The sequence below is a fragment of the Hyla sarda genome, chromosome 2 (genome assembly GCF_029499605.1).
Source record: "Hyla sarda isolate aHylSar1 chromosome 2, aHylSar1.hap1, whole genome shotgun sequence".
NCBI classification, from domain to species: Eukaryota; Metazoa; Chordata; class Amphibia; order Anura; family Hylidae; genus Hyla; species Hyla sarda.
The window spans coordinates 26288895-26307371 of NC_079190.1; the positions used below are offsets into that span (position 1 = coordinate 26288895).

At 41.4% G+C, this 18477-nt stretch overlaps 1 protein-coding gene across 15 annotated transcripts in view; it reads right to left on the reverse strand.

Annotated features, from left to right (window-relative positions):
* Positions 1 to 11430: 11430 nt before the first annotated feature.
* Positions 11431 to 18477, reverse strand: part of NOX4 (NADPH oxidase 4) — a 298783-nt gene continuing 291736 nt past the window's right edge. For all 15 annotated transcript variants that reach the window (XM_056561416.1, XM_056561413.1, XM_056561415.1 and 12 more), the window contains 2 exons: positions 13461 to 13561; positions 11431 to 12141 (listed from right to left, as the gene is read on the reverse strand). In XM_056561416.1, coding sequence (XP_056417391.1) covers positions 12021 to 12141; positions 13461 to 13561 — 222 coding nt within the window. In that variant the 3' untranslated portion in view covers positions 11431 to 12020. The remainder of the gene's footprint in view (positions 12142 to 13460; positions 13562 to 18477) is intronic.

An 18477-nucleotide genomic window follows, 5' to 3' on the forward strand; every position in this document is an offset into this window, starting at 1 on the left:
AAATACATTTTAAATAAATTTTTTCCCTCCCCTACTGCAACCTTTTTTTCCTTTTTTTTTTTTGGGTACCCTACACATAAAAAAAAAAATGCCAAAAGGGGCAAAAAATGCAATTTTCACTCAAATGCAAAAATGCTAGAAAAAACGTCAGACGCAAGAAATTGCACTGGCGTTTTTTTCTGGTGTGTTTTTCAGTGAAAAAAACGCAGGAAAAAAAAACAAGTGGAATCCTAGCCTTAGGAACGCTATCCCATCTCTTTCATGCATTAGTCACTGACTAGTTTTCCCGGTCGCCCTTCTCTTGCTTTAGAACATAAACAATTGTATGTGCTCCGACTGTAAAGCCTACGATCAATAGCTTCTGTCAGAAGAATTAGCTCTCTTTAGATTGCAGGAATTATTTATAGAACGGGCAACGAGGTGGAGGCATCGTATATATTGTACGGTGAGAGATATGTAAGAGAAAGAATTTTCTGCTTTCCCAGTTCAGTGGAGAACTGAAAAAAAAAAAAAAAAGCTAAATATATAAATAAATAATAATAATAATTATATCCATTAAAAAAAAAGAACTTTATATAAAATGAAATAAATAACATTAAATACAAATAGATTTAAATAAATAAATACATTTAAATAAAATTAAATAAATAAATTTTAGATAAAATTTAATAAATAAAATTAAATGTCAATAAATCAAATAAATAAATAAATACATATAAATAAAAAAATAAAAAAATACATTTAAATAAAAGTAAATAAATAAAATTAAATAAATAAATAAATAATATAGATAAATACAATTAAATATAAATAAATACAATTTAATAAATATAAAAAAAATAAAAAAAAGTTACAGAAACAATGAAGATAGATACCTGGGCTGGGAAAGTTAATGGCGGACAAACGGATTTCAGAGGCGGCTGATTGCTGGTAATTATCTGGACGTTGTGGAATTAATGGAGAATCGCCTGGAGAGTCGGCTGTATTTATTACGTGACGCCGGAGATGCACACAAAACTACACGGTGCGTAGATGAGACAACATGCACTGAAAGCGCTGAAGAGTCCATGTGGTTTATATTTAGAAAATTTTTATACACGTTTTTTTTTTTTTTTTTTTATTGTATTTTAACTCTACCAATAGTTGTTGTTTCAAAGCCTAAAGCCTTGGTGCTATGTTTGTATTGTTTCTCTTGCTCTGTTCTTTTGCTTTCTGCTGCTTGAGTAGGAGGGACCTAAAACAAGTCTGTGCAGAATAAAGAGGGGGGCTCTTATATAGCCGATTCCAGCCTACGTGCCTTGCCACCGATCCCATGAGGCTTTAGCACAGCAGCGAGGACAGTTTGATTTCTTTTGTTCTATAGGCATTAAGGCTATGTTCACATGGTGGAATGCTCGTCCAGAAAATTTCCAGGCTGACTTTCCACAGACAGTGGGTGCCACAGGACCTGCCGGCAAAAGGGACGCTTTGAAATGCATTTCCAAGCAGATTCCACAGAAATAATTGCCAAGTCAAATCTTTATGCGGAGAGCAGAACCAGAATTTCCATGGCAGATATATCCGCAGTGGAATCCTATAAAATACAATGGGACTCTGCCGCAACAGAATTTCCAAGCTGAATTTTTCTGCCTGATTTCGCTTGATAATTCTGTTGCATGAACATGGCCTAAAGGGTTATCCAAGAATAGAAAAACAGAGCTAATTTCTTCCAAAAATAGCATTACCCCTGTAATTGGTTTTGTGTGTTATTAAAGGGTTACTCCGGTGGAAATTTAAATTTTTTTCAAATCATCTGGTGCCAGAAAGTTAAACAGATTTGTAAATGAATTCTATTTAAAAATCTTAATACTTTCAGTGCTTATCCGCTGCTGTATAATACACAGGAAGTAATTTTCTTTTTGAATTTCCTTTCTGTCTGACCACAGTGCTCTCTGCTGACACATCTGTCCATGTCAGGAACTGTCCAGAGCAGGAGAGGTTTGCTATGGGGATTTGCTCCTTAGTGGGGGCAAAAAAAAGTGGAGGGATTTTCCCACAAGAACCAATCACAGCTCAGGTTTCACTTTACCAGAGCTCGTTAGCTGAGCTGTAATTTGTTGCTGGGGGAAAATCACTAAATGTTTTATTCTCACACAGTTTGATGAATCTGGGCCTATGTTATTGGTATTGCACACCTTGGAAATTATGTGAAAGCCAGGAGTCCCTACACCTGTACGTACCCTCTGTGGTGCCCTGCTTTACTGGTGTAGGGTACCACTTAAAGTATGTACAGGAGCAGGGACTCCTGTCAAAGGCAGAAGTCCCTGCTTCTATATGTTGATCAGCAAAGTCTATAAGTTGATCAGCAGAGCCTACAGCCACGCATATGTATTAACTAAGAGGCAGTGCATATATAGAATCACTCACATCCAATTTTTATCCCAGGCAAGAGGCAGGCCCGGCATTGACCGCCTTTAAACATGCAGTTGAAAGCGAACTGTCACACCTACAAACTAGACAGAAAAACTAATCTAATCTAACCTATAAAGAAAGAATGTCCATCTCCGAGCTGCAGCAAAATGCACAAATCCCCATCCGACCTGACGACAAAGGGGGGTGGGGGGGGGATGTTCAAAACAATTAACAGACCAGAACACATATTTGAAACTCCAAAGGAACCCATTACCATTGTTTTCCAGAGAACTTAAAAAACTATGCAATCGCACCCAAGAGAAAGCGATTTTAACAGATAAAGAAGCCAGATTCATTTTGGGGACTCAGGAGAAATTACCCATCTTTCACTGTATCCCAAAAATACATAAGAACCCAACACACCCCACTGGTCGCCCAATTATCTCCGGTATAGGCTCATTAACTTCCAACCTGTTCCAGTACATAGATAAGTTCCTTCAACCACATGTCCAAACCACCCCGTACTATCTAAAAGACACCACTCAAATAGTCCAATTTATTGAGCAGTTCCCCTGGGACCCTTCATACACACTAGCCACCTTAGATGTCAGCTGCTTATATACGGTAATCAAACATAATTTAGGACTCACTGCAGTAGAACATCATCTTCTAAAAGCTAATATTTTACCCGATCAAATATCTTTTATCTTGGAAGCTATCCAATATATTTTAACACACAATTATTTTATTTTGAGGGAGAATATTTTTTTTTACAGATTAACGGTACAGCTATGGGTACCAGGTTCGCACCGAGTTATGCAAATCTATTTATGTCCTACTGGGAACATTTCAACATAACTCCCAAGCTTGGTGCGGGCCTGGTACTCTGGCGACGGTATATTGATGATATCTTTTTAATTTGGTATAGGTCTCCAGAGGAACTCTTTTATTAGTAATTTGAATAGTAACTCCTGGAACCTCAATTTTACCCCACATATAAGCAATACATCAGTTGAATTCCTCGACCTTTAAGTCACATCCACCCCAACTAAATTATTATGCATTATTATTCAATAAGCTGACGGCGAGGAATAGTTTCATACTGTTTTCTAGTTGCCATTTACCTAGGTGGCTCCTTAACATCCCCACCAGCCAATACAGGAGATTGAAAAGGAATTGCACGAATAACAAACAGTACCAGGTAGAGGCACAGGTTCTTACAAAAAAAATTTAAGAAAAGAACTATCCGAACAAAACCTTAGTGACCGCTAAAGAAAAAATTAAAAAACTAGACAGAAAATAATTTTTCCAAGACCGTGTACAATTATCAACTACCGATAACACACCACGCCTGATTTTCCCATTTAATCAGGATCACAGAAAACTCACAGAAAACTTATAGGATCATCATTACCCAACACTCCACCGATTGTATTTACAAAAGTACCCAAACTCAGCATCCAAGTAGCCCCGACCATACGCACCAAACAGGAGGAAAACACAAGCACATGGCTATCCGCCAGAGGTTTTTTTTCGGTGCGGTAGCTGCTCATGTTGTAAAGCTACAAAATTCCCTAATAAGACAGAAAAAGTGATTTCAACTTCGAATAATTTTCATTGGGACATAAAACAACTCCTGACTTGTAAGCAGTACATCGGAAGAACTAAACGCAAACTTAAAACCAGAATAGCGGAACACATGTACAATATTATAAAAAGTAGTGACAAATACCCCCTATAGGCTCATTTCCATACTCATCATAACTCAGACCCATCAGATCTTACATTTGCAGCGATTCAAATTGTCAAAAGAAATTTGAGGGGAGGAAATTATGTTCAACAAATGTCCAGAGCAGAGGCTAGAAAAATTTACGAATTTGGGAGCCTCGAACCCAGGGGCCTTAATGCGGAAATTGAATTATTTGGTTTTATGTAATACGTTTTTTAGAGGAATTTTTTGAGAAACGTTTATTTTTTATTGAAAGAAAAAAAAAAGAAAGAATGTTTATATCTCTGTATATATTTTTTTTATATACCGTATATACTCGAGTATAAGCCGACCCGAGTATAAGCCGAGACCCCTAATTTCAACCCAAAATCCCAGGAAAAGTTATTGACTCGAGTATAAGCCTAGGGTGGGAAATACCTCATCCCCCCCTGTCATCATCCAGACCCGTCATTAACATCCTCATCATCCCCTTGTCATCATCATCCCCTTGTCATCATCCCACACATCCCCCCTTCATCATCCCCTTATCATCCCACACATCCCCCCTTCATCATCCCCTTGTCATCATCCCACACATCCCCCCTTCATCATCCCCTTATCATCCCGCACATCCCCCCTTCATCATCCCCTTATCATCCCACACATCCCCCCTTCATCATCCCCTTATCATCCCACACATCCCCCCTTCATCATCCCCTTGTAATCATCCCACACCCCCCCCCTTCATCATCCCCACCCCCCTTCATCATCCCCACCCCCCTTCATCATCCCCACACCCCCCCTTCATCATCCTCTTCTCATCATTCGCCCTCAGTGGTCTTCAACCTGCGGACCTCCAGAGGTTTCAAAACTACAACTCCCAGCAAGCCCGGGCAGCCATCGGCTGTCCGGGCTTGCTGGGAGTTGTAGTTTTGAAACCTCCGGAGGTCCGCAGGTTGAAGACCACTGCGGCCTTCAACATCATCCAGCCCCCCTCTCACCCCCTTTAGTTCTGAGTACTCACCTCCGCTAGGCGCTGGTCCGGTCCTGCAGGGCTGTCCGGTGAGGAGGTGGTCCGATGAGGAGGTGGTCCGGGCTGCTATCTTCACTGGGGGCGCCTCTTCTCCGCGCTTCCGGCCCGGAATAGAGGCGTTGCCTTGACAATGACGCAGAAGTACCTTGGCAATGAACGCACCTCTGCGTCGTTGTCACGGCAACGTGACTATTCTGAGGCCGGGCCCGAAGCGCTTAGAAGAGGCCTCCCCGGTGAAGATAGCAGCCCGGAACCACTATCCCACCGGACGACCTCCTCACCGGACAGTCCTGCAGGACCGGACCAGCGCCGAGCGGAGGTGAGTACTCAGAACTAAAGGGGGTGAGAGGGGGCTGGATGATGTTGAAGGCCGCAGTGGTCTTCAACCTGCGGACCTCCGGAGGTTTCAAAACTACAACTCCCAGCAAGCCCGGACAGCCGATGGCTGCCCGGGCTTGCTGGGAGTTGTAGTTTTGAAACCTCTGGAGGTCCGCAGGTTGAAGACCACTGCGGGTGGGGGAGTTCACTCGAGTATAAGCCGAGGGGGGTGTTTTCAGCACGAAAAATCGTGCTGAAAAACTCGGCTTATACTCGAGTATATACGGTATTCTTTTTAGATATTCTTTATATATTCTTTATATATTTTTTATATATTCTTTATAATATATATATATATATATATATACACCCCTAACTAACAGTTCAAAAAGTAAGATAACCCTCTACACAATTGGACACCTTGTCACATTGTAATATATCCACTGTTACATAGAATAAAATTTAACATATCTAATACACTGCATCTTTTCCCTTGTAGTAAAATGTCATATTATATATGACACAAAGATTATGTCTAGTAAGTTTCGCATATCTATACACTTGCCAAATATCTCATCTCAATAGCATTTAACCCTTCAATTTCTCATTACATTTCCTGACATCATTCTGATTCTTCTTTTCCCTCTTTCTTGTATCTGTTTCTCCATGTCTTTCTTTCTTGTGTCTAAACAGCTGTACTTGGTTTAAGTAATTAAGAAGCTCCCGGGAGAAATCCAAAACCAGAGCTTCTGTTCCACCTGTATGACAATGTAGTAATTGGTTAGGCTATATAAGACTGCAATCTCATAGCCATGTACACTCAGTCTTCTTACCCTCACCATTGAAAAAGGGGACGTGGCCCCCCGAAACGCGTCTGGTCATAGACTGTTTCGCTGCACAAAGATTGGGACTTAACAGGGACGCTCGGCTATCCCAGCAGAGCCTGACACTCGGCTATCCCAGCAGAGCCTAACACTCGGCTACCCCAGCAGAGTCCGAGACTTGCATTACTAACTAGCCGCAGCTAGCACCGGCATTCAGCCTTGGACCTCTGTCCTTCTTGCTTATCCTCCCCGTGCCGCTGGGGTATAGAAGGCAGAGCCCGGAGGACTTCCAACGCAGATACGCACAGAACACCGGGCATTTGAAGAGCTGGTAAGAGGCACATAGTGCCTATCCTTTATCACCTTCTTTATCTTGTCCCCGTGCTGTCGGGGTATAGAAGGAGTAACTTCTTGATACTATGTGAAACTTGGTGCAGCTTCAGCGCTACCACGCGCATCTGCCTATTCTACAGACAGGGAGAGTGGGCTCAGCACCGGGAGTCTCCAGCGCTGTCGAGCGCTGCAACTACGGCCAACACTGAATTTAATCTTTCAGCACTATTTGCCCTAAATACCCTCAATGAGACTACAATTCACACCAATCATCACCTATAACAAATGTCCCACTGTGCTTACTATAGCACAGACCCTGTGTCCCAGCCACCTCATTAGTGCAATTTTAGCTAGCAATTGTGTTTTTATGTATTTTACGTTTTATATATCATCTGTATTATATTGTGTGGTGTCCAAAGCAAGGGCCCTGCCAAGGACATCACCATTAAGTCATCAAGAGTATCATTGTTATTTTAAATAAATGTCCAATATTTGACACAAACCTCTTTTTCTCTCCTATTATTTCAGTTCTTCTGATTTCTATAACCTTTTTTCCCCTAGCCTAGTAGGACTGCTCCGTTTATTGTTAATTATTAGTATCTATAGGCACATCGGGTGTTTGCAACGCAGTATCCTCAGCCTGGGTCCTCATTTAAGTATTTTATGTAGAGCTCCCATCTCTGTATCTAGTATATGGAATCACTGCTTACCTCTGGGCATAGCGAATGTTAACTGAGAAGTAAGGCATTCAGTGTATGCTTCTCTGCTTAGTGCGCATGAGCTGGGACTACTGCCTTTGACTGGACTTCCAGCTCCTGTACACTATTTTTTAGGTGCGTACAGTCAGCAGCAATCCATGTGTATGCATCACCGATCATGCAGGCCTCTCCGTATTTTACCTGCCTGATGCCAAGCGGCCAAGTGATGTTGCGTCACTGCCATGTGTTTGGTGGCGGCGACATCTGTACATCTTGGGAAATACCAGCATGATTTGAGTGACCTACAAACAGTTTTGGAGGGGTTCGTTTTCACACTGTACAATTTATGGTAAAAATGATATGTGTTCTTTATTCTGTGGGTCAATCCGATTAAAATGATACCCATGGCTAGATACTTTTATATTTTTGTACCGCTTAAAAAAAATCTAAAACTTTATGTACAAAATCTGTAATCTAAAATCGCCCTATTTTGACCACCTATAATTTTTTCATTTTTCCGTATATAGGGTGGTATGAGGGCTCATTGTTTGCGCCGTCATCTGTACTTTTTTTTAGATACCACATTTGCGTATATAAAACTTTTAGATCATTTTTTTAAATTAATTTTTTTGAATAAAGTGTGACAAAAAAGCAGCATTTTGGACTTTTTTTTTATTTTTTACGTTTACGCCATTCACCGTACGGGATCATTAACATTGTATTTTGATAGTACGGACATTTACAAATGCGGCGATACCAAATATGTTTATTTTTTTTTTAAATTAGCTTTTTTGGGGGTAAAATGGAGAAAAACGGACAATTTTCATTTTTATTGGGGGAGGGGATTTTTCAAATTTTTTTTTACTCTTTATCTTTACATTTTTCAACTGTTTTTTTTACACTTTTTATGTCCCCATAGGGGACTATCTATAGCAATCGTTTGATTGCTAATACTGTGCAGTGCTATGTATAGGACACAGCACTGCTCAGTATTATCGGTGATCTTCTGCTCTGGTCTGCTCGATCTCAGACCAGAGCAGAAGACCCCGGGAGACGGCCGGAGCCAGGTGAGGGGACCTCCGGCCACCATGCTGGATGATCCGATCATCCATTGAAAGTACCGCAATGCCGCAGATGCCATGATCTGTATTGATCACGGCATCAGAGGGGTAAATGTACAGAGGTCACCTCTAGACCTCTGCTGTGTACCTGTACCTCACCACACGAGGACGGGCCTAAGAAAATCCAGTTGCAGCAGAGCAACAACACCCTTCACAAGATCCCACCGACCACCCGTCCATTTAGACAGAGTGCAACCCCCATCATAATTGTTGAGTGGCCACAAACAGACGTTTAGAGTAAAAAAACTCAACACAGTATAGTAAAATCATGTTTTATTCAAATCTGGTCATCTCCACCATTCATATTGGCAAATGCATAGCCAAAAGGAGAGGTAAGGATACATCTATAAATTGCAGTGGTCTCCTCCAACTATAGAGCTCCTAGTATACCCAAACAGTCTTCAGTCCAGACTTTGGTCCCAATTGGTACCATGAAGCCATCTGGCTCCAATTGCTTAATCTGGAAGACTGTCCAGTTCTTCCATCCTAGTGAAAAGAGGTCCTACCCCCTTTACTATTTGGTGGGACTGACAACTTTATGGACTTTCTCACCAAGAGCTATTGCCATATTGTTACATGGAGGCAATGTTGGGTGAAATGGTCAAGTATATTGCGGTGAACTCTAACCTGAAGCTCTCCAGCTGTTCTGAAACTCCAACTCCAAGAATCCTCTTATAGACAAAGAATGTCAGAGAGGGGCAAATGTAGTTTTGCATCAGCTGGAGACCACTAGACATAGACCTCTGAGCTACATGATATCAGGTATTACATTCCCAGTTGGCATTCCTCAATGGAATCATGCTGCCAATTGAAAGCAGTTTTTTTATGACGAACACCATTTCCATTACAGCCATACCTTCCCACAAGAAACAATAGGCTCCTAAAACACCAATAAAAACATAATATAAAATAGTGCAAACATAAAAACATCATAACAAAATGTTATATAATGCCTGAATTGTGTTCAAGGTCCGAGAATTAGTCCAGTTTTGATACCATGAAGCTACTGGCCATGAAGATATTCTTTTTCATTTACATCCATGTAAAGCAACAACTACTATGAACCCTACCTTTAGAATTGAGTTGTTCTGTAGCCCTCCGGCCCAACTTGTGTGATGGGTGGGATGGCTTAGTTTAATATAGTGATCTCCAATTTGTGGCTGTTATTGACACCATGGGACATGACAGCCTGGTACATTATTTCTGATTCTCAATAGAATTGCAGGAAAATTTACCTTTAAATAAATAAAATCTATCTTGAGAGACAAGGACTATCATGTCACTGAAGGTTTGGGTTTGATGCTGCCCTTAGAAGTCTTAAGAAATGGGAGAGGGCAAAGAGAGGAGTGAACTTATTGAGACGTAGACAAAGAGACACAGAGAAGATTCTGAAGCACTAGTAAATGTTATATTTTGCCCAGTACTGGATTCACAGCTTACACTGCTAGGTACTGCTCTATAATATCCTCCATGTTGCTGCTTCTTAAGGTGTACTATTTAGATTTAGGGAAGCATGATCCTCTCTTCTATGTGTGCTGTGAATAGGAGACATCAAAGCAATTAGTCTCCTTCTTCTCAGGGTGTGTTATAAATATATAGAGGAGCAGGATCCCCTCTTCTGTGTGTGCAGTGTATGGAAGACATCATCACATCTAGTTTCCTACTTCTGAGGGTGTGCTATAAAGATATAGGGGAGCAGGGTCTCCTCTTCTGTGTGTGCTATAAAGATATAGGGGAACAGGGTCCGATCTTATCTGCATGCATCTGTATGGATACATCAAAGCAATTAGTCTCCTGCTTCTGAGGGTGTCCTATAGATATATAGTGGAGCAGGATCTCCTCTTCTGTATGTGTAGTGTATAAGAGACATCATAGCAGCTAGTCTCCTGCTGTTGAGGGTGTGCTATAGATATATAGTGGAGCAGGATCTCCTCTTCTGTATGTGTAGTGTATAAGAGACATCATAGCAGCTAGTCTCCTGCTTCTGATGGTGTCCTATAGATATATAGTGGAGCAGGATCTCCTCTTCTGTATGTGTAGTGTATAAGAAACATCATAGCAGCAAGTCTCCTGCTGTTGAGGGTGTGCCATAGAGATGTACAGGAGCAGGATCTCTCTTTTGTGTATGTTTGCAGTATATGGGAGACGCCATAGCAGCTAGTCTACACCCACAAGCTGAAAGACAACTGAAAATTAGCAAAGAAGGCTCCAGAGGGGAAAACTGCTGACAAAAGTACAAGTCTTATATTAGGTCTTAGACCCTAATATTTAAGCTTTTTTTTTTTCCTATGTAGGAGAATATTTGGCTGAAAATAAGGCTAAAAAAACTGTGTGAACATAGCCTAAAGAAAGGTAAAACACGAAGACTGGATTTCTGAAAGAGAGTTGTATGATATGATGATACTGCAAACACCCACCCTGTGTCATGCTCCACCCCTTGAGGGGTGGAGCATGACATAGGGTGGGTGTTTGCGGAATCATCATATCATACAACTCTCTCTTTTTAAGAAATCTAGTCTTTAGTTTTGCGTGAAGGGTTTATTTAATTCAATGACAGATCTCAGAATAAGGTCCAGAGACAATAATTTTAAAAATAACATTAAAGGGGTACTACACTGAAAAACATTTTTTTTAAATCAACTGGTGCCAGAAGTTAAACAGATTTGTAAATTACTTCTATTAAAAAAAATCTTAATCCTTCCAGTACTTATCAGCTGCTGTTATGATCCATAGGAAGTTCTTTTCTTTTTGAATTTCCTTTCTGTCTGACCACAGCGCTCTCTGCTGACACTTCTGCCCATTTTAGGAACTGTCCAGAGTAGGAGCAAATCCCCATAGAAAACCTATCCTGCTCGGACAGTTCCTAAAATGGACAGAGGTGTCAGCAGGGAGCACTGTGGTCAGACAGAAAGGAAGAACAGAAAAGAAAAGAACTTCCTGTGGATCATAACAGCAGCTGATAAGTACTGGAAGGATTAAGATTTATTAATAAAAGTAATTTACAAATCCGTTTAACTTTCTGGCACTGGTTGATTACATTTTTTTTTCTCCCAGTGGAGTACCTCTTTAATAAGAAAAAACATTCAAGTTCACCCTGAAGCCCGTGTATAGTGTACTATAGTAAAAACACAATAAAACATCTTAGTTGGGATAATATATTAAGTATAGTAAAATATTGAACATTTTTTATCTAGACATGATGTGGACTGCATAGAAACACCATCTCAGGTGGCTTCATATATGAGAGAAACTCAGTACGACATGAGTCTATTCATATGTCACAGTGAATAGGGGAAGATTTATCAAAACCTGTCAAGAGGAAAAGCTGCTGAGTACATAGCAACCAATCAGATCGCTTCTTTCATTTTTCAGAGGCCTTTGAAAGAAATAAAAGGAGCGATCTGATTGGTTGCTATGGGCAACTCAGCAACTTTCCCTTTTCCTCTTGACAGGTTTTGATAAATCTTCCCCTATGTCTTCATCACATGGCTCCAATGTGCATAGAAGTGAATTGCTCCCGTCTGAATCTCGAGAGAATGAATGTTCTTTGGTTTGTGTTATTTGCACTTTGGTCTCTTGTTCCTACATTTCCTTTCAGCTGAAGGATTCCTTGTTGTATTCAAATCTGGTCCCATAGGCATTGGGCCGGTTGCACAGTTTATGGAGATCTCTCGAAAGACCTTTGGGTCCACAGCAGAACACTCCGACTGGTTTCCTAAGAAATAACAAAGATATTGTTATTCATAGCAAATAATCCAAGTCCTCATTCTAGGAAAGCTTGGCCGACATCCTTATGGAAGTATTAAAAGCTCCCTGAACGAGTCCCTAAGGGGTTACAGGAAGCGGTGATGAAGAATGATCAGATTGGCTGATTGGCTTAGTCAACTACACCCAATATGAGGCTTAATGAAATATTCCAGCCAGAAGCACTCATCATATGTCCACTGGATATGTCATAGTTGCTAGATTGGTGGGGCTCGATTGCTGGGTCCCCCAGCTTCACCAGAACTGGTTGCGAGATCACAAGTTTCAATGTAGCAGTGATCAAGCATGAGAAACAGCTGAGCACACGGGGAGGGGGGAGGGGGGGGGTCGAGTCCTAAATTTGGGGATAACCCCCCCCCCCTAATGTATTTTATGCTCTACCAGGGCAAGAGTTGTCATAACAGTGCAACCTCTTATTTGTTTAATTTTTTATTATACTTTGGACCACCTTTTCTTATGTCACCAATCCTGAGGAGTCAACGTCCCCCAGTCATTTGTATGCCTGAATGTCCATGCAGTTTATAGCTTACCATACACCATCTTTCTGATACTGGGCAGACCAGATGGGCCGAATGGTTCTTATCCGCCTAGTTGGATATCTGCATTGGATGACTTACCTTAGTGTGAGGTTTCTAGACTAGACTCGTTTAGGCTATGTTCAAGCATATGTGCAGAATGTCCACCCAGAAAACATGGGGAGACATTCCGCGCAGTTGCTTGTTTATGCAGCACTAGGACCGCTCAGAGATGCGCTATCTTCTTACAGGGCTGGCTCTGCCTATAGGCAACATAGGCAGCCGCCTAGAGCGCCTTCTTGATAGGGGGCTCCGCTTTTCCTGTGAACATAGCTTTATAGAGCCATAAGGGTTATAAAACAACACAGCTGCTTTCTTCCAGAAACAGCTCCACCCATGGGTTGTGTCAGGTATTGCCGCTCAGCCCCATTAAGGCGGACAATAAAAATACCTCACACAACCTGCGAAGTTTTTTATGACTTTTTTTTTTTAAATGTCAGATTTTAACTCGGCTATTGGTCCCTTTTGGGAAACGACCCCTTTTTCCACTGCCCAAACTGAAAAGGATTTTTGTGACTACTCAGAGCCGGGAAAGCATTACGGAGGGAATTACACGTGACATCAGAGGCTCCGACTTTTTCTGCCTTAGATACAGTCTCACAAAGATGCAAACAAATAGCTATTAACCTGTCGAAAATGCGTGGCGATTGCCGTCCCTCCTGATCATTGAACAATACTTCAGAATAGTACTTACTGTCTGTTAGACTTGGCAATCTCATCAAACAAAAGTTTCCATCGAGGGCGTCCGATAATAAGCCGAGAGTTCAAAGCCTGGTATTTTTCACCAATTATTTTCTGCAAGAAATGGCACAGTGGGATCCATAAGAATTTGTGAACTGAGGGATTACACGTTGTGTACGGCTCTGATAACATTCACTCGTATCTCCGCTGCGCCTGTGTTCCTGTCTTTAAGGAGGACCCAATGGGGGGGCAACAGTTAATATGATTCTTCCACGAGGCAGACAGTGACTTGAGGCCATTTATATGAATAAAACGATGAGTTAATTCACATCTTTAACCCTGTGTACAGGATTCTGTAGGCTGCTGATTTTCCTCTTTCCATGTATAAAATGCATAACATCATTGGTGGCATTTCGGGTAGTCCCAAGGTGACCTACAGATGTGTCCTTCCGAGTACCTGTCATCAAACCATAGTTTTGAAACTAACTCAGATTATATTCCCTAACTACTCCTAACACCCCTACTGTACTTAAACATTTTTTTCGAGCTGTAAAAAGCTCTGTATCATACCTTTTCCCTCGCTCACATTGTGTGAGCTCCCGGCAGGAGAAAGTGGGCGTTCCCCAGCAGGCGCGATGTCACTGAAGCCTGCGAGAACTGTGCCACCCCATGCCCCGCACGTACTTTCTAAGTTTGGTCTCCTGACAGGCCGGGAGGAGACCAAACTAACTGTTTGACTTGTGGCAGGGAACAGAACAGAGCCACCTAGTGGCCGTTTTTTCAATCAAATTAAAAACGTATAAAGGTTGAGAATTTTAACAGTAAGTAAATAGCAAAGTGTCTTATAATTTCACAAGGGACAATATATTAAAAGTTTAATTTGGTGACGGGTACTCTTTAACTTTCCGCTGGAAATATTCCAAGTTATGTGGTGCAAGAAAACCAGCTTTGAAAAAAAAAAATATAAAAAAAAAATAATAATAATATTTTTTTGATACTCTACTAGCAGGTGTTTATGCTATATGGGTCTAGATGTGAGCTCATGACGTCATAGCCCTGCCCCCTCATGACGTCACGCGTCCCCCCCTCAATGCAAGTCTATGGGAGGGGGCGTGACAGCCCATGAACCCCCTTGTTCAATGATTAGAAAAACATGGTTTTCTACTAAAAACAGCCCCACACTTTGAGGTACTGCAACTCAGCCACATTTACATTAATGAAACTAAACTGCAATGCCAGACTTGATTCATGAACAGAAGTGGTGCTGCTTTAACCCCTTAAGGACCCGGGCTTTTTCCGTTTTTTCATTTTCAATTTTTCCTTCTTAACTTTAAAAAATCATAACTCTTAAAAATTTTCACCTAAAATTATATATAATGGCTTAATTTTTGCGTCACTAATTCTACTTTGTAATGACATTAGTCATTTTAACCAAAAATCTACGGTGAAACGGGAAAAAAAATCAATGTGCGACAAAATTGATGAAAAAACACTATTTTGTAAGTTTTGGGGGCTTCTGTTTTTACGCAGTACATTTTTTGTCAAAAATGACACCTTATCTTTATTCTGTAGGTCCATACGGTTAAAATGATACCCTACTTATATAGGTTTGAATTTGTATCACTTCCGAAAAAAATCATGAATACATGCAGGAAAATGTATACGTTTAAAATGGTAATCTTTTGACCCCTATAACTTTTTTATTTTTCTGTGATCAGGGCGCTATGAGGGCTAATTTTTTGCGCCGTCATCTTAAGTTTTTAGCGGTACCATTTTTGTTCTGATCAGACTTTTTGATCACTTTTTATTCACTTTTTTGTGGTATAAAAAGTTATCAAAAATGCGCTATTTTGGACTTTGGAATTTTTTTGCGCGTACGCCATTGAACGAGCGGTTTAAAAAGTGGTATATTTTTATAATTCGGAAATTTCCGCACGCGGCGATACCACATATGTTTATTTTTATTATTATTTACATAATGTTTTTTTTATTTTTGGAAATGCTGGGTGATTCAAACTTTTATTAGGGGAAGGGATAATTGAAAGGGTTAATGATTTTTTTACACTTTTCTTATGCAATATTATAGCTCCTATAGGGGGGGCTATAACATTGCATTTACTGATCTTTTACACTGATTGATGCATCTCCATAGGAATGGATCAATCAGTGTTTTCGGCGATTGAATGCTCAAGCCTGGATCTCGGTCGATCGGACAGCACAGGAGAAGGTAAGAAGACCTCCTCCTGTGCTACAGCTGTTCGGAATGCCGCGATTATACCGCGGCGATCCCGAACAGCTCCCTGAGCTAGCCGGGCACTTTTACTTTCGTTTTTAGCCGCGGCTCAGCTTTGAGCGCGCGGCTAAAGGGTTAATAGCGCACGGCACAGCGATCAGTGCCGCGCGCTATTAGAGGCAGGTCCCGGCTTCACTATGACGCCGGGCCCGCCGCGATATGATGTGGGGTCACCGTGTGACCCCGCGTTATATCGCAGGACCGGGACTCATGACGTACGCATACGTCATGGGTCCTTAAGAGGTTAATGGGGTATTCCATGGAAAAACTTTTTTTTTATAAATCAAATGGCTCCAGAAAGTTAAACAGATTTGTAAATTGCTTCTATTAAAAAATATTAATCCTTCCAATATTTATCAGCTGTTGAAGTTGAGTTGTTGTTTTCTATCTGGCAACAGTGCTCTCTGCTGACATCTCTGCTTGTCTTGGGAACTGCACAGAGTAGAAGAGGTTTGCTATGGGGATTTGCTTCTAAACTGGGCGGTTCCCGAGACAGGTGTCATCAGAGAGCACTTCAGCAGCTCATAAGTACTTTCTGGAGCCAGTTGATATATATAAAAAAAAAGTTTTTTCCTGGATAACCCCTTTAATTCCTATGTAAGTAAACAGATAAAAACAGCTCCAATATACTAATATATGTAGAAAAGAGCAGTATACACAATTAGATATATATAATCAGTCCTGAGGTGCCAACCTATTATTAACATATGAGGATAAAATGATGGAGGATGAGATTTTTTCGCCCTATAGGACGCATCGGGATATAAGACGCACCCAATTTTAAAGGTGCAAAATCTAGAAAAGATTCTGCACCCAACAGTGATCTTTAACCTACGGACCTCCAGATGTTGCAAAACTACAACTCCCAGCATGCCTGTCACACCCCCTCCCATAGACTTGCATTGAGGGGGCAGGGTGTGACGTCATGAGGGGGCAGGATGTGACGTCTTGAGGGGGCGGGGCTATGACATCACAAGCTGCCCGTCTCCAGCATTCGGAACAGTTTGTTCCAAACGCGGAGCAGCGGAGTACCCCTTTAAAGGGGTACTACCGTGCTGACAACTTATCCCCTATCTAAAGGATAGGGGATAAGTTGCCTGATTGCACGGGGTCCCGCCGCTGCACGATACTCCGGCCCCGTGATCGGCAGTCATCAGATCCGGAGCGAGATTGCGGGGGTCCCCAGCGGCGGGACCCCGCGCGATCAGGCAACTTATCCCTATCCTTTAGATAGGGGATAAGTTGTCAGCACGGTAGTACCCCTTTAAGATTCATCTAAGGATATGCTGAGCCAAGAGAAGGACACGTCTGCAGATGGCACCTCCATCAAGAGCAATTGACTATTGCACACGGGGGCAGGATAAGGTGTAGGAAGGGTAGAAGCCGGTGGACCCTATTATAGATATAAGGCAGAGTGGGCCCTGCATTAACAACTGTGCATGTATGTAAGAGATGGGGGTGGGGAAAATGTGGAGTATGTATCTTAAATAAGAACCTTATGGATTTGTGGGAAGGTCAAGAAGGAGGAGTCACAGTTGTCTAATTGTCCATCCAATAGCTATCATACTTCTCCACCTAATACCCCTAAATTGTATACCTACCGAGAGAGTTTGTCTCACCACTGTCTGCAAAATGTAGCTTTGTGTGTGTAGCATTGTGACAGGCCCAATGGCTCAATTAGGTCCTTTGGAGGGTAAAGACCAAGCTCCAGTTGACTTAAAGGGGTACTCTGGTGGAAACAATGGAAAACAAATGTTTTCAAATCAACTGGTGCCAGAAAGTTAAACAGATTTGGAAATTACTTCTATTTAAAAATCTTAATCCTTCTAGTACTTATCAGCTGCTGTATACTACAGAGGAAGTTGTGTAGTTATTTTCTGTCTGACCACAGTGCTCTCTGCTGCTGACAACTCTGTCCATATCAGGAACTGTCCAGAGCAGGATAGGTTTGCGGTTTGCTATGGGGATTTGCTCCTGCTCTGGACATTTCCTGACACGGACAGAGGTGTCAGCAGAGAGCACTGCGGTCAGACTGAAAGGATATTTAAAAAAAAAAAAAAACTTCCTCTGGAGCATACAGCAGCTGATAAGTACTGGAAGGGTTAAGATTTTTAAATAGAAGAAATTTACAAATCTGTTTAACTTTCTGGCACCAGTTGATTTAAAAAAAAAAAATTTAAAATGTTTTCCAGCCAAGTACCCCTTTAACTTTTATGTATCCATGTGGGACTTTTCCAATCTTAGCATTACTGTATTCCCCCCCAAAAAAGCCAAAGCTGATGGGCGTAGGGCCAGTGTTCTCAAACTGTGGCCCTTCAGATGTTGCAAAACTTCAACTCCCAGCATACCCGGACAGCCAACGGCTGTCCGGGCATGCTGGGAGTTGAAGTTTTGCAACATCTGGAGGGCCACAGTTTGAAACCACTGGATTAGAGGTAATAAGGCCCTTTTGGGGTATGAATAGTAGACCCCTATATCCCCAGGTCAGGAAGTGAGGACCAACATCAGGTAGCGTTAAAGGGGTTATCCAGGAAAAAAACTTTTTTTTTTATATATCAACTGGCTCCAGAAAGTTAAACAGATTTGTAAATTACTTCTTTTAAAAAATCTTAATCCTTTCAGTACTTATGAGCTTCTGAAGTTAAGGTTGTTCTTTTCTGTCTAAGTGCTCTCTGATGACACGTGTCTCGGGAACCACCCAGTTTAGAAGCAAATCCCCATAGCAAACCTCTTCTAA